The 12844-nt window shown below is 37.8% G+C and overlaps 1 protein-coding gene across 18 annotated transcripts in view; it reads left to right on the top strand.

The window, feature by feature from the left end:
- The window catches only part of EPB41L2 (erythrocyte membrane protein band 4.1 like 2), a 268070-nt gene that overhangs the window by 166027 nt on the left and 89199 nt on the right, over positions 1-12844 (top strand). For 13 of the 18 annotated variants that reach the window (XM_029223494.1, XM_029223483.1, XM_029223482.1 and 10 more), the window contains 4 exons: positions 2326-2498; positions 7025-7087; positions 9006-9152; positions 10503-10604. In XM_029223494.1, the coding sequence (XP_029079327.1) occupies positions 2326-2498; positions 7025-7087; positions 9006-9152; positions 10503-10604 (485 nt within the window). The remainder of the gene's footprint in view (positions 1-2325; positions 2499-7024; positions 7088-9005; positions 9153-10502; positions 10605-12844) is intronic. The other 5 variants (XM_029223497.1, XM_029223496.1, XM_029223495.1 and 2 more) reach the window with 4 other exon arrangements.

Below are 12844 nucleotides of genomic sequence, written 5' to 3'. Positions count from 1 at the left end.
TAGAACAGTGAGATTCCAAGATTGCTATTCAAGCCAGAAAGGAGGCAAATCAGTCATTGAGAGCATGAACACCCCAGATGCATGTGAGAGCAGGGGAACTGATGATTTCCTGAAAGTGGAAAGTATAATCGGGCATTACAGATTGGGTCATCAGGGAAGGAAGGCATATCTGAGGAAGAACCATTTCAGTTGAGACTTGAAGGATGAGAAGGAAGCAGCCGTGAGTAGAACAGGAGATAAAGCATTCCAGGTAGCAGGAGTAGCAGGTCTGAAGATCAAAAGTTTAGGGACAGCTTGATACATTCTAGGAGCAGAAAGAAGGCGAGTGCAGTCAGAACTGACTAGTGATAGGGAGAGGTAGGCTGGGAGCAGGTCACACAGGGCCTTGCAGGTCACATTCTCTTGGTGCCGAACGTGGTTTTTATTCTAGGAAACCATTGAAGGGTGTGTGTTGTACATACATACACATGTGTACACACTTACAGAGGCACATATGTGTACAGTGCTCTCTATCTTTAAAAAAAAACAAAAATCACTTGATGCCATGTCCAGAACAATTAGAGAGGATGAGAGAGGAAGCTCAGGCCGACTTGTCAGGAATAATCCTGGTGTGAGAGTCATGGTGGTTTTGTCTCAAATGGTAGTAGACCTATTAAGTCATTGGCACCATAGGTTCTGTGCCTTGGGCTTATAAACTTCTCAGGGTTCTACACGGTTTAAGACCTGACAAAAATTATTAGCTGCAAACTGAAATCATTAAGTGTTTAACAAAAGTATGCAGGGTCAATATTTTGCCAACTTCATTATGTAACTTTAAATTGGATATTCATTAAAATTTTGATATCATTACATTTGAAGCCATTTCTAGGTCAGAGTTTCTCATTTTGCAGTAAATCTCTGAGTATGCATAATGGGTGCTTAGAAACCATAATCATAGGTTAAAGAGTTACTCATATACTTCCCAAGGAAAAATTGTTAAAATCTTTTTAAAAGTTAAAACGCTAGAAAATAATTATATTTAATGCATGATGTGAATTCATTTTAATGTTTGATATGATTTGTTGTGGGCTTTCCAAAGTATGAGTGTTAAGAGCCGTGAAAGTCTTAAAAAGGACCTGGGTGGTAAAATAGAGATGGAAGCAAGTGGCCACATTTAGAAATACATCCAAGGACTCTATTGGACTTGCTGGTTGTTGAGGGGTAAAGGAAGAGACTTCAAGGTATCTGACTTGAGTAACTGGGTGCAAGCATGAGAGTGTATTTGGCAAAAAGTCAAGACTGAGAAGAAGGAAGTTTTGGACAGGGCAGGTGAGGGGTGTGGATTAAGAGGCTTCTAGTAACACATGGATTAGAGGTCTAGGTGTTGCCCAAGTTCAGTATGGTGGGTCACACACAGTCTCTGCCCTCCAAGAGCTTGCAGCCTAAAGTTAAACAGTGGGCTTCCCTAGGGGCATGGGGCCAGAGCAAGCCACACTGTGTCAGGAAAGCGCGTTTTATGCTGGTGAAATGACCTCAATGGTTTCTTCTTTGGGGAAGAAACTACAGATGGACAGAGGCTTTTGCCGGTTGCTACTCACTTTGCCTTGTTGAGATTTGAAGCCGTCTTGGATTGATCTGCCATATGACAGAAATGTCAACACGATATATGTTCCTGCACATCTGTAGGATAGACGAAGGGATAAGGCCAGATTTGCTAAGGCAGAGGGTTTCTATGTATTAGACTTACTGTAGGTCAAGTTGAGGCATTCAGGAGGGAGGTTAGAAAAAATGAAAAATATTAACATAAACATAGAAGTTGATTCTCTAAAATCTACTCTTACTGTCTTGTTGCAATTTCGACTGGTGTTCTAATTAAAGGTTCCTTTATGGAGGAATTCTTAAAACTTATTGAAGCAAGTCATTTTAATAACTAGGTAATTATTTGTTGCAATAGGTAGATTCAGAAATAAGTTCAGGCAAGATTAAAGAGACTCCAGAGAATTAAAATACTGCTCACCTTGTAATTCTGACATAGTACCCTGACTCTGGTGTTTCATCTGGTCTTAGAGCTCCTTCTACTGGCCAATTCTATGATCAGTGTCTCATCCTTCAAAAATCTGTGACTTGAGAGCTCGGTCTAATTTATTGGGTTACAATTCAGAATACTTATAGAGTTTATTAAAAGTTTAAACATGAGTTTATTTGATACATTATTTTCATGATCAAACAGTGTTCCCATTTCTGTTAATTGTCTATAAGGTGCCTGTTTATCTTGGAAGGCGGGGCGTTCATCAAATTTTATCGCTTAAGTGTCCTAAAGCAATCTGTATGATCATTCTCAACTAGCTCTGATTGGTGGTGTGGACCGGAGTCTTACGAAGGATTTTCCTGGCCCTGCTGGGGAGGTTTCAGCACGTGGCCGTGGAGCTGTGAGCCCTGCTGTGGTACAAGATGGTGATGGCAGCAGGGACATTAGAAGCCCAGCTAAAACCCCACACGTGCAACTCACTGAAGGAAAGGTATGGTTAATTAGTTGAATACGTGGCTTTAAATGTGTATTTAGACAAGAGGCTGTCTATTGCATTTGTTGTTTCAGAACTCACTTATCTTAAAATCAGCCATTGTATGTTCTGTGTTGATAAAATGTCCCACTTTTCAAATATGTGTATGCTCTTGCCGGTTTGGACTGAGTCTCTAACCTTCTTCTGGTTGGTGTTCAAAGCAAAATATTTTAGCATAAATTACCTTAATACAAGCAAGTAATTTATTGGTCTCTTGTCCATCCTTATAATTATCCTATTTAATTAAGCCCCCAATTATAAAAGCTGTGATGATTTGAAATTCATATTTGGTTTGTTTCAAGTAAATTTTAATGTGTAGCCTATGTCTTGATTATTTTATTGTAGTATTGACTTGAATTTTTTAAAAGAAGAAAGGTGGTCTTTATGAAAAATATGATTTTTCATTAATAATCTACCACTGATGAAGAAGAAAGTTTTAAGTAATTGTTTTTTGAATACTGAGTGAGAAGATGGTGTGTTGCTTTCAGTCTTCTTTGGTGTGTATACCATAGTGAACAGAGAAGTAACCTATATTGTGTTTTCAGACTTGCCGGGGTTATTTTATATTACCTTGAGCAAGTGTAGTCACTTAGAAGTTGATTTGAAGTGGCTTTGCGTTCTTCAGATCTCTTTTCCATGTCTGCACAAAGCAACTTTTGAATGGGTAACGTTGGAAGTAAACATGAAAAAGAAATGAAATCATCCTGTGGATTTATAATGTTTTCAAAATTTTAACTTTGAAGAATTTAAAGATGTGCAACATGAATTTATAAAGAACTTGCTAGATGAGGTAACTGCCAGTGTCTCAGGATTTTCTGCATGGACAGCCCCCAACCCCAGCAGAGAGGAGGGCTCGGGCACCCTGGGGGCCCTGTCTTATGCTACAAGGACAGATGCTTCTGGTAGCACGTGCCATTAGATCCTCTTCATTCCTTTGTTAAAAAATTTGTGAATATTATATTCCACAAAGGATTTGATTAAAAATTAGTTTAGAATAACAGGAATCACAGCAAACAAGATATCTATCAGTAACTGAAAAGTTGTCAGGATAGGTTATGATTATGCTACCAGGACACCCCGGAGTGGCTACTTACATCAGAAATAGGAGAGCTGAGAATCTCAGAAAGTCTGTGTTCCATTCTGCCTAGATAATGTGATACAAAAGAAAAGTTCTTTTAAATTCCAAGGGAAATTCTGCCTGCTTTTGGTAAACGACTGGCCTTTTCACTAATGCGTTCAGGGTTTGTCAGCGACCAGTTTCAAAAGTAATAATGCTATTTGAGTTGCATAGGATCCGTTTGCAACCAGTTGAAAATTAATAATTAAATCAGCCCATCACCTATAAGTTGTTTGTGATAAAAGTAGTCCAGTTTTCCTGTTTTATAAATGGATCATTTAATTCAGTTTCTAATGACACTGTGTTAATACAATCCTTCTGAGTAAACGTTTTCACTAACAACCCACTTCTTCTCTCCTCTTTCTCTCTCTTGCTTTCGGTTCTCCTTTGAATGTATCCGCTGTGTAATTTCACATTCAACCATGGGTTTGCTTTGAGAATAGCTTATTTCCACGTGCCCACCTTCACCACTCATCCGCTGTGCTTCATCTCTTTCCCCACACGTATTGCCAGCCCCTGAAATGGACTTGCTTTCAGACATTTGGGAGGAAGACCCCTTTGGGGAGGCCGATCAGATCACACTAGACAGCTTAGAGCTCCCTTCCCCGGGCGAAACATCAGAGCGGGGGGCTTGTGATTCTGGCTTGGATCCTCTTGAAGCCCCTCCTGAGACTGACTGTCCTCCCGCCCACGAGAAGCCTCTAAAAGAGGCTGAGCACAAGGGTTCAGAGTTTGGGCGCTTCTTCAGTTTCTGCAGACGCTTTCCACCTCGCTTCCCCTCACTGCTCGATGATGGTGGGTACCTTGCCTTCCCCAGCCTCCCCAAGGCCTGGGTCTCCTTCCTCCCCACCGACATCCAGCACTGTGTTCCCATCACCTCCCCTTTGTTCCTTCCCTCCCTCATCCTCATTTTTGGACTCCTTCTCTCTGCGTCTCAGTCAGTGCCTTTTTCTCTCTCACCTTTTCCCTTCCTCTGGCTCTATCCCTCTACTATCTGGAGGCAAAAGCTGCTTCCTTGACTGTTTCTTATGACTGTGACTTGAATGACAAAACGGAGGAAGAGGAAGCAGTTGCTGGCTCTCCTGCATGAGCTTTAAATCTGTGCGGTCAACAACACTCCACTTCATCTTATACCCTTCGTAATGTAGAGTGTAAACATGTGCATACATTCCATCACTGGTTAACCTCAAAATAGTATGATCTCTACACTTTCACAAACATCCTTTTAGTACCTGAGAAGTAAGTGTAATTAAACACTTCCCCTCCACTGATATTAATTGACTAGGTCCACACATTCTAAGTTAAGAGCAAAGTTGTAGGATTATTTTATAAATACCTGAACCATACTAGGCCATAAAAACAAGGAGAGGGGGACCTATGTTGCCCTTAATAATCTGTTTTGGGTCTGTCCATTTTGAAGATAAATGTTAATGCTGTTCCTTTAGGATGGAAACTTTATTTTGATATAGAACTTAGGATGTACTGGACATAACTGTAATCGATATGTATTAGTAGAATTCCTTAGTGTTATTATTTCTCTGTTAGAAAGCCAAGCTTGTTCTTGCATTTTTGAGGATGCATCTGTGACCTTTACTCCTGACATGCATAGGTCTAATCTCAGAAACTCCTTGTCTCCCTATTATTGTAGCATTTGGAGCCCAGATGAAGTTCAGGTAGTTTGTTTTCTTTTTTTAACTCAAAATCATATATAAGAGGCACCATCATGTATTCTGTAAGGAAGATACTATTCTGTTATCTTTTCTTTAACAAATATGTATGAAAAATGAACCATAGTATTTTGAAAATTTAGACTCTGTAGCACTAAGGTTGGACTGGACCTTTTAGTGTTCTTTTATTTAAAGTTAGGTGTCTGGTTTGATCCGAGGATTTTTGCCCCAATATAGGGCTACCTCTGCAGCACTAAGCAGTGCTTACACGTGTAGTACTTTTTGATTTGTTTTGCTAAATGTGGTCTGGGGACTTAGTGTCCCATATCCTGTGGTTACTATTAATACGTAAAATAAGTCACAAAATTTAGAGCAAATCTAAAGGAAAATGTGAAGATAATTAGGCATAGTGGGAGAATCCACGATTCCTGAAGGTTACCTGAAGAATGCCAGATCGACATTTTCGAGAATTAAGTGCTGACCAAGGAATTGGAAGATGATTCTTAGCAAATTGTTGAGTGGCTGTGTCTAATTTTTCCCTGCTGATCAAAAGATACTCTGAGTTCCCTGCTTACCTCTCAAAAATGCTTGAATAGTTTAAGAAAAATAAAAGCACTTTTGAACTCTCGGATTTGACACTGTCTATTACAGTAAAGGAGAAAAAGAATATGTATAATCCTGCTATAAATGAACATGTAAAGGTTAAACTCTTTCCTTTTGGTATCCGAACCAATATTTTTCTTTTATGCTATTCCCTTTCATGAGTCAGTAGTCATCAGTATTTATGTTAGTTTTAAATGTACAGATTAATTCTTTGGGTCATTAGATAACTGTCCAACTATGAAAAAGTATTCTTGCTTAAAGAATTTTTATGAAAGAAAAGTGGCTATAAAATATAAGAGTGTTTTTAACTACCCACCATTTTATATGAAAGTAGCAAAATAAACCAGTTTCCCCCCAAGGAAAGAAATCTGTGTTAAAAAACTAAATAATAGGGTGAACATTTGTCCCTGATAGAAAGTGAAAGCCAAAATTTACATCATGACACTTTGCCCTCACCACTAGTTGATTTAGATGTTTCAAGTTAGAACAGATTGAATTATGCCATCTTTACACTCTCATGTTTTCATTCCTGAGTCAAAACATATTAAAAAGCAGCGCATAATCTAGGGACTGAGAAAGAGTGAAGCTTCCATTCTCCATTCCACCTTTGCAAAAGACCATTTCCATCATTTGTGCAACACTGTAGGTGAAGAAAGACCAAAGTGGCTTAATAGTCTGCATCTTCTGAGGGCCAGACAGTAAAGGTTGGTAATGCTGGTTCACCATTTAAGTTCAATACAGCTTCTTTGCACTGATGGTAGCATTTCCACTAATACTCCCCTTCTCTCTGGCTGCTTGCTGGGTGACTTCCAGGCGAAGACAGAAGAGGAGGAAACACAGCTGGAGGAGGTGGATATTTTCCCCCCAAAGTTACATACCTGGTAGCTGCTGCCTGCCATTATCATTTGTGCGGGGGGTGGAGCACTTTTAGGTTTATTTGTGAGTTTTGCTCGCTGTGGCTTTAGGTTCTTAAGATTTTTATTCCTCTTTTATTTTAATGCTTAGACTCTCCAACTCTGAGTCATTTCTGGTGCCTGCTGATTGATACACTTATGTTTATTTGCCTTTCCCCCCCTGTGTGTGATTTAATTTCACAGAAAAATTCCTTGAGAGTAGAAGGGGATAATATTTATGTCAGACATAGCAATTTAATGTTGGAGGTTTGTATAATTTAAGAAAACAACTCTGTCCTAATGGCTGCCAGGCTGCTGTGAACGGGGGGTCACGCACAGGCTGGCTGGCACCTTTCAAGCACAGTGCACGAAATGCATGGGGCAAGTTCACCTTGGGAGTGCATGTTACCAGTCCAGCTTTGTTCTTCTAAAGTGGCTTAGGTAGGAATATATCTACTATAAGTTCTCAAAGTGACAACTGGGAAAAAAAAAATTCTGTGTAATCAAATGAATAAACTTTTTATTCATTAATCTTGAAGTTCTACAAGTAAACCTATTTTCTCCTAATGGGTTATCTCCAGGGTTTAGAGTCTGAAGTAACATGATCCCATCCTTAATGCACGTTCACCAGAACAAATATTTGTCGATCTGGCATTAAGTCATTTGGCTCTGTGTCCACAATTTTTTTTTTTTTTTGGTGGTGCGAGAGAGTGCCAAAATCCATGCAATTAGGAATGCGGTCCACTTAAAATCTTCCATTTGAGAGTATGCTAATTAATGGGTTTGTTTTGATTAAAAAGAAAGAATAAATGAAAGAAAGTAAGAAAGAAAAGAGGAGGAAAAAAAACCCTAGCCACCCAATTAGGAATGTAAAATGTATTCCCCGTGTCACACGAGAACGGTTTTTTGTTTCTTTTTCCCCCTTCTTTTAGGGTAGTACATGGCAGTGTATTCAGTGGAGAACTGCAATCCTCAGTAATTTGACTAATCTGTTCGGTTGCTTTCAGCAGCTTTGATAACTGTTGGAAATGTATTTTTGCATAACTTACTAAAATGCTCTGAAGTGTAATACATAACATTGCTTTGAACAAATGCAAGAAATGTGCCTGATCTCAAGCCACAGTCATTTTTCCATGCCATGCAAAGATTTTTAGATTTTCATGAGATTTTGCAAATGGCGATAGCAGCTCATAGATGAGCTACTATGCTTGTGCATGCATATGGAATATCTAATTTAATCAGATGCATGACCTGTTTCTCTGGGAGTAGTGGGATTGAAAGCTATAATCCACAGGTGGCCCCATGATTTTTGAAATATAAGAAAACATTTAAAATTCAGTTAAAACTGTTTTCTGAATACTGCCTTTTATTTCCACAAATATCATTTCTCAGGGCCAATCTAAAAAATCCCACAAGTGACATTTGTCAGGGCCTATTTCAGTGAAAATTGACCTGGTAGTTTTCCTTGCATCTTTTTATAAGGACTGTTTGGTATGTGGGTGGCTTTTGTGCTTGGCAAGTACGTGAAACCAATATGACGTTCATTTATTTTAGAGAAAGGCCAAACAGAAGCAGCCTCTGGAAGCTGTTCAGTTTATTCCATAAGGATTAAAAACCATTGCTGAATTTCCTGAAAAAAGCCAACCGTTGGTCCCCCTACCCCCCTTTTTTGGGATGATCCTGAACTGGATTCCTGTCAGGCCAAATGGGCTCTGAGTCCACCTTTCTCTGTTTTCACTTGCTTCATTATATTACAGAGTGCAACTCTAGTAGTAACCCTAATCAGAAAGGTAAATTTGCAGGAACAAAGTCATGGGCTGCATTTCAAATCCAACTATTAGAAAGAAGGGTTATTGGCCATGTTGAGTATTAGTTCCATAGCCTCCTTCTACTGATATCTTAAACAATTCTAAACAGAGAAGAAGTCAGAACCCTTTAAGACAGGAATCATAAAAAAATTGCACATTGGTTTTATTTTCAAATTTGGACAAACTCATATTCCTAGGTGATATGGCTTTTGAGACTTGGCATTTTTCTTGCTTTACTATGTTTTTTTAATCATAAGTTTACTTTGTCTTATTTTTTGGTTTCATTTTTTATTTTTATCCTATTGGGTTTTTGTTTTTTGTTTTTTGTGTTTTTTCCTTTTGGATTTTTCCCCCTTTATTACGTTACATATTGCTAGGACCTGGATAAGGCCCAGGAAGAAATACTGAAACACCAGGCTAGCATTAGTGAACTCAAGCGCAATTTTATGGAATCCACACCCGAACCACGCCCTAATGAATGGGAAAAACGACGTATCACACCTCTGTCCCTACAGACACAAGGGGTATGTCACTAGCTATTTGTTGGCTGTATGTCTCAATCCAGCTGTTCAGTAAAACTTAGGTTGCTAATCTATTATGTTGATTCTCAAGACGTTACAAAATGTTCCCTTTTTTAAAAAAAATGTAACTGCTAATAATTTTTAAAATACTAAATATTTATTAATAATGTGTAATACTTATTGACGTAGTTCTTGGGTAAACTGTATGGGTTTCGAAATACCTTTAGAATAGTTTCACTATTTTACTCAAGTAAATTGGTAGTGATGAATTGTTACATAGGGCGACCTAGAAACTGATGTATATTGTATTTAGTAAGTTAATTATTGACTTCTGAAATAAGAGAGTTTGTTTAATAATTAAAGAATTAGTGATTAAAGGGATGTAGGAATGTAGACCATATTTAGAATGGTTTAAGGTAATTACTGTGAAGATAAAGAGCTAAATTTAGCTTTAAAGACTGATGAGCCCTGTTGAAAACTTGTAAAATGTTAATTATACAACTTAATACTGAAACTTCTTAGTAATGAAATGTAGATTAGTACTTTAAGAACATTTTCATCCATAACATCTCTCCAAACTCATTCTTTTTCTTTCCATGGTTTATTTCTCTCCGCCACCACTATAAGCATTGCTTTTAGAATATGTTCTCAAAATATTTCTTCATTCTCATCTATATCTGTTCTTTTTGTTGCTCCAAAATCTCTCCTGTTGTCAACCAAGAACTTCATGGGCTCATTTATTTTACTTGAGGGAGATATAGTGATCATACTATATTTAATATGCAGTTTTAAAAAGTGTGTTCAGATGTTACCCTGCAATTTCCTCTTTCCTCTTTTCCTTTCACCCCTCTCTTCTCCTTAAATTCATTATCTAGTCTGACTTGAATGTTACCAAATTGTAGACGTTTGATTTATATATTCTTAGGCTATTTTTATTCACCTTTTCTTAAAAAGCAAAGCTGTTGGTTACTTTAAATTTCTAAGTTTGTGACAGTGAAAGGAAAACAGCTCTTTAAAGCAGATGAGCAAAAGTGATTGCCAAAAACTGAAAAAGCTTTTGACAATATTAAGATTTAAAACACCATAGCAGGGTCTTCTGAAGTTGTATACAACTTTAATTCTTATTTTCAGCTTTTCTGAAGATATTAATGTCCATATTTCAGAATCAACTCTAGAGCGTTGTGTTTTCTGGGGAAACAGTGTCTGATGACGTGCTGGGATTGTGTCCTCTCTTTATGTGCCGCTTCATCTGGTTTGTTCCGCTGACCCACACAGTCGTTTTATGTCTGTGTTGCTATAGATGTAATTGTACTTGTCTTATTTGTTGATCATGTCTACTGTTTAAAACAATAGAGCAAAGGAGACCATCTTTTCAAGGATATTTTATCCATGACGGAGAAGCATCAGATGGCGGCCGCATGGACAGTTGAAGAGAAAGCCCAGGAGGCAGACAAGGTGTTCACCTTGCATCCTTGGATCTACTCTTGCTTTTCTCCCCTTTTCCTTTATTTCTGTCCACAGCCATAAGATACTCCTTTTTCCTTGTGTATCAACCTAAATTTTTTAAAATAAACTTTTGAGTGCTTAAAAAGTAAAATAGAAACATAGGATCATTAGATGAGAAGCACCATATTGCAAAAGTATTTTATTTGAAAATCCACAATTTGAAATGCAGACATCTCAACCGATTTAGGTGATAAATGACCCCTTATTTTGATGGATGTGGCTGGCAGTTGGGAAACCATGATTTCACACGAAAATGCACTGTTTGTACAACGCACACTGTGGTGGTGTTAGAGTAAAGAATTACGTGTGATTTAGGTTACCATTCTACTAATTGCATTTGGAAACCTTTTGAATTTTTATTTTTTAAGATTTTCAACGGGCTAAAAGATTTTGGTATATGTGAGCAGCCCCTCGGATCTCTCTGTGCTCCTGCGTATATGAAACATCTGGCACTACTAGGGAAGTTAGCTTTCCGTTGCTTTTACATTGTTATTCTATTTCTAGTGATTTTGCTTAGCCAGCTGGTCAGCTTACTGTTCGTTGGGACTAGAATGCTTAGAGTCTAGTGGAGGAGGTAGCAGACATGCAAATTAGTAACTAGAAAATTGGGAGCGCTAAGAAGTGTTGAGATGAAATACTTGTCCAGTTAGAAGGTGATTGGGAAGGCTTGGGAAGAGATAGCATTTGAGTTGAGGCCTTAGTGATGAGAAGGAGGTGGACCTGTGAAGTTTTTTCCATGTGTAAGGAAGAGCAGATGCAGCCCCAAGACAGGAATTAATTTAAAGGACTGAAAGACCAAATGACAAGGTCTGAGAAAAGTCAAAGAGGTGAGACTCCAGATCTTGGCGGGATCTTCAAGAACATATTAACAATTTGGAGTTACATTATAGGAGTGATGGGAAACTATTGGAGAGCTTTAAGCTGAGTAGTGCTATAATCCCACGTGTATGACAAAGACCCCTCTGGTGCTGGTTGAGGAATGGATTATAGGGGATGGGAACGAGAGCACAGATCGGAATAAGGAGAAAGTGTTTCCCTTCCACCAAGTCTGATTTTGTTAGTTGGTAGAGAGTATTACTCATCAGAACATACAGTGGGATGGTGGGGGAGGCAGATTAAGTGGGAGATGAAGCCTTGCGCTAAGAGAATCTGAGATCTGGTTGAGATGAAATATTTCTGGAACACTGCAAATGAGAAACATAACGTCATAAAGGTAAACCAAGTGACATCTTTATATACTTTAAAGGTTAGCTTGAAATCCAAAGCCAATCAGACTCTGTGTGTAAAATGATGACTTTAATATCATATGCTTTGAAATATTACATAGTTTTGAAAATCTATCCTCCTTAGAAGTGAGTCAGATGACATCATTTGATCAATTTAAAGTGACGTCCTTGCAGTAGGAAACTGGGATTTTGGTGACAATGTTTAAAATGATCATTTTTTCTGGATGTCATCGTTTAGGGGAGTGTACAATATAAACCATGTACAATGAAAACCATCCATTTGTTATTGTAGAAGTTAACATTAAAATGATGTTATGTGAAATTTAAATCTGGAATTTATCTACTGTTAAGCTCCTAAACAGTTTATCTACGCTTGAAGTTACTGCTTTTTTCTTATTCTTTTCCTCTCCAGCACATGCAGGAAAATACGTACGTACGTACTTAACACACATATGGACTGTTGTAACTGCGATCATCCATTCACCCAACAAACATTTTTTGACCACTTACACTGTATCCACCCTGCGCCAAATAACACATCATTGCTATTAGTTGAAAGTTAAGTCTACTGGAGTGTTTTGACTTTTAAAAGAATATCTTTAAAATTTCTGTCTTTGTTACATCTTCATTTTGCTACTTGATTTTTCAGGGTGTCCTGATTATCTTTAAATTGCAGTCCTTAAAAAAATGTAAAATAAAAAATTATGCATAAGAGTATAATTTGACCAAGTTTTCCAAATGTCTGTAATATGTGTTTTATAGATGAAAAAAAGAACAGTAATAGTTTCTTGTTTAGAAATCAATACATCAGACTTTCAAAATGGTTTCAGTACATTATGAATAATTTTGAGAGTAGAGCAGAAAATTGGAAACCAAATCATTTAGTCTTTAATAGGCAAATAACTATTGTATATCCTCTTATGTATTGTGAGAATTATGACACACTTGAACTTGTATAAAATA

This window comes from Monodon monoceros, unplaced genomic scaffold (assembly GCF_005190385.1).
Source record: "Monodon monoceros isolate NGI ecotype Baffin Bay Population unplaced genomic scaffold, NGI_Narwhal_1 Super_Scaffold_15, whole genome shotgun sequence".
NCBI classification, from domain to species: Eukaryota; Metazoa; Chordata; class Mammalia; order Artiodactyla; family Monodontidae; genus Monodon; species Monodon monoceros.
The sequence above is the reverse complement of the archived record's forward strand: the minus strand, read 5'-3'. Positions and strand labels throughout refer to the sequence as shown.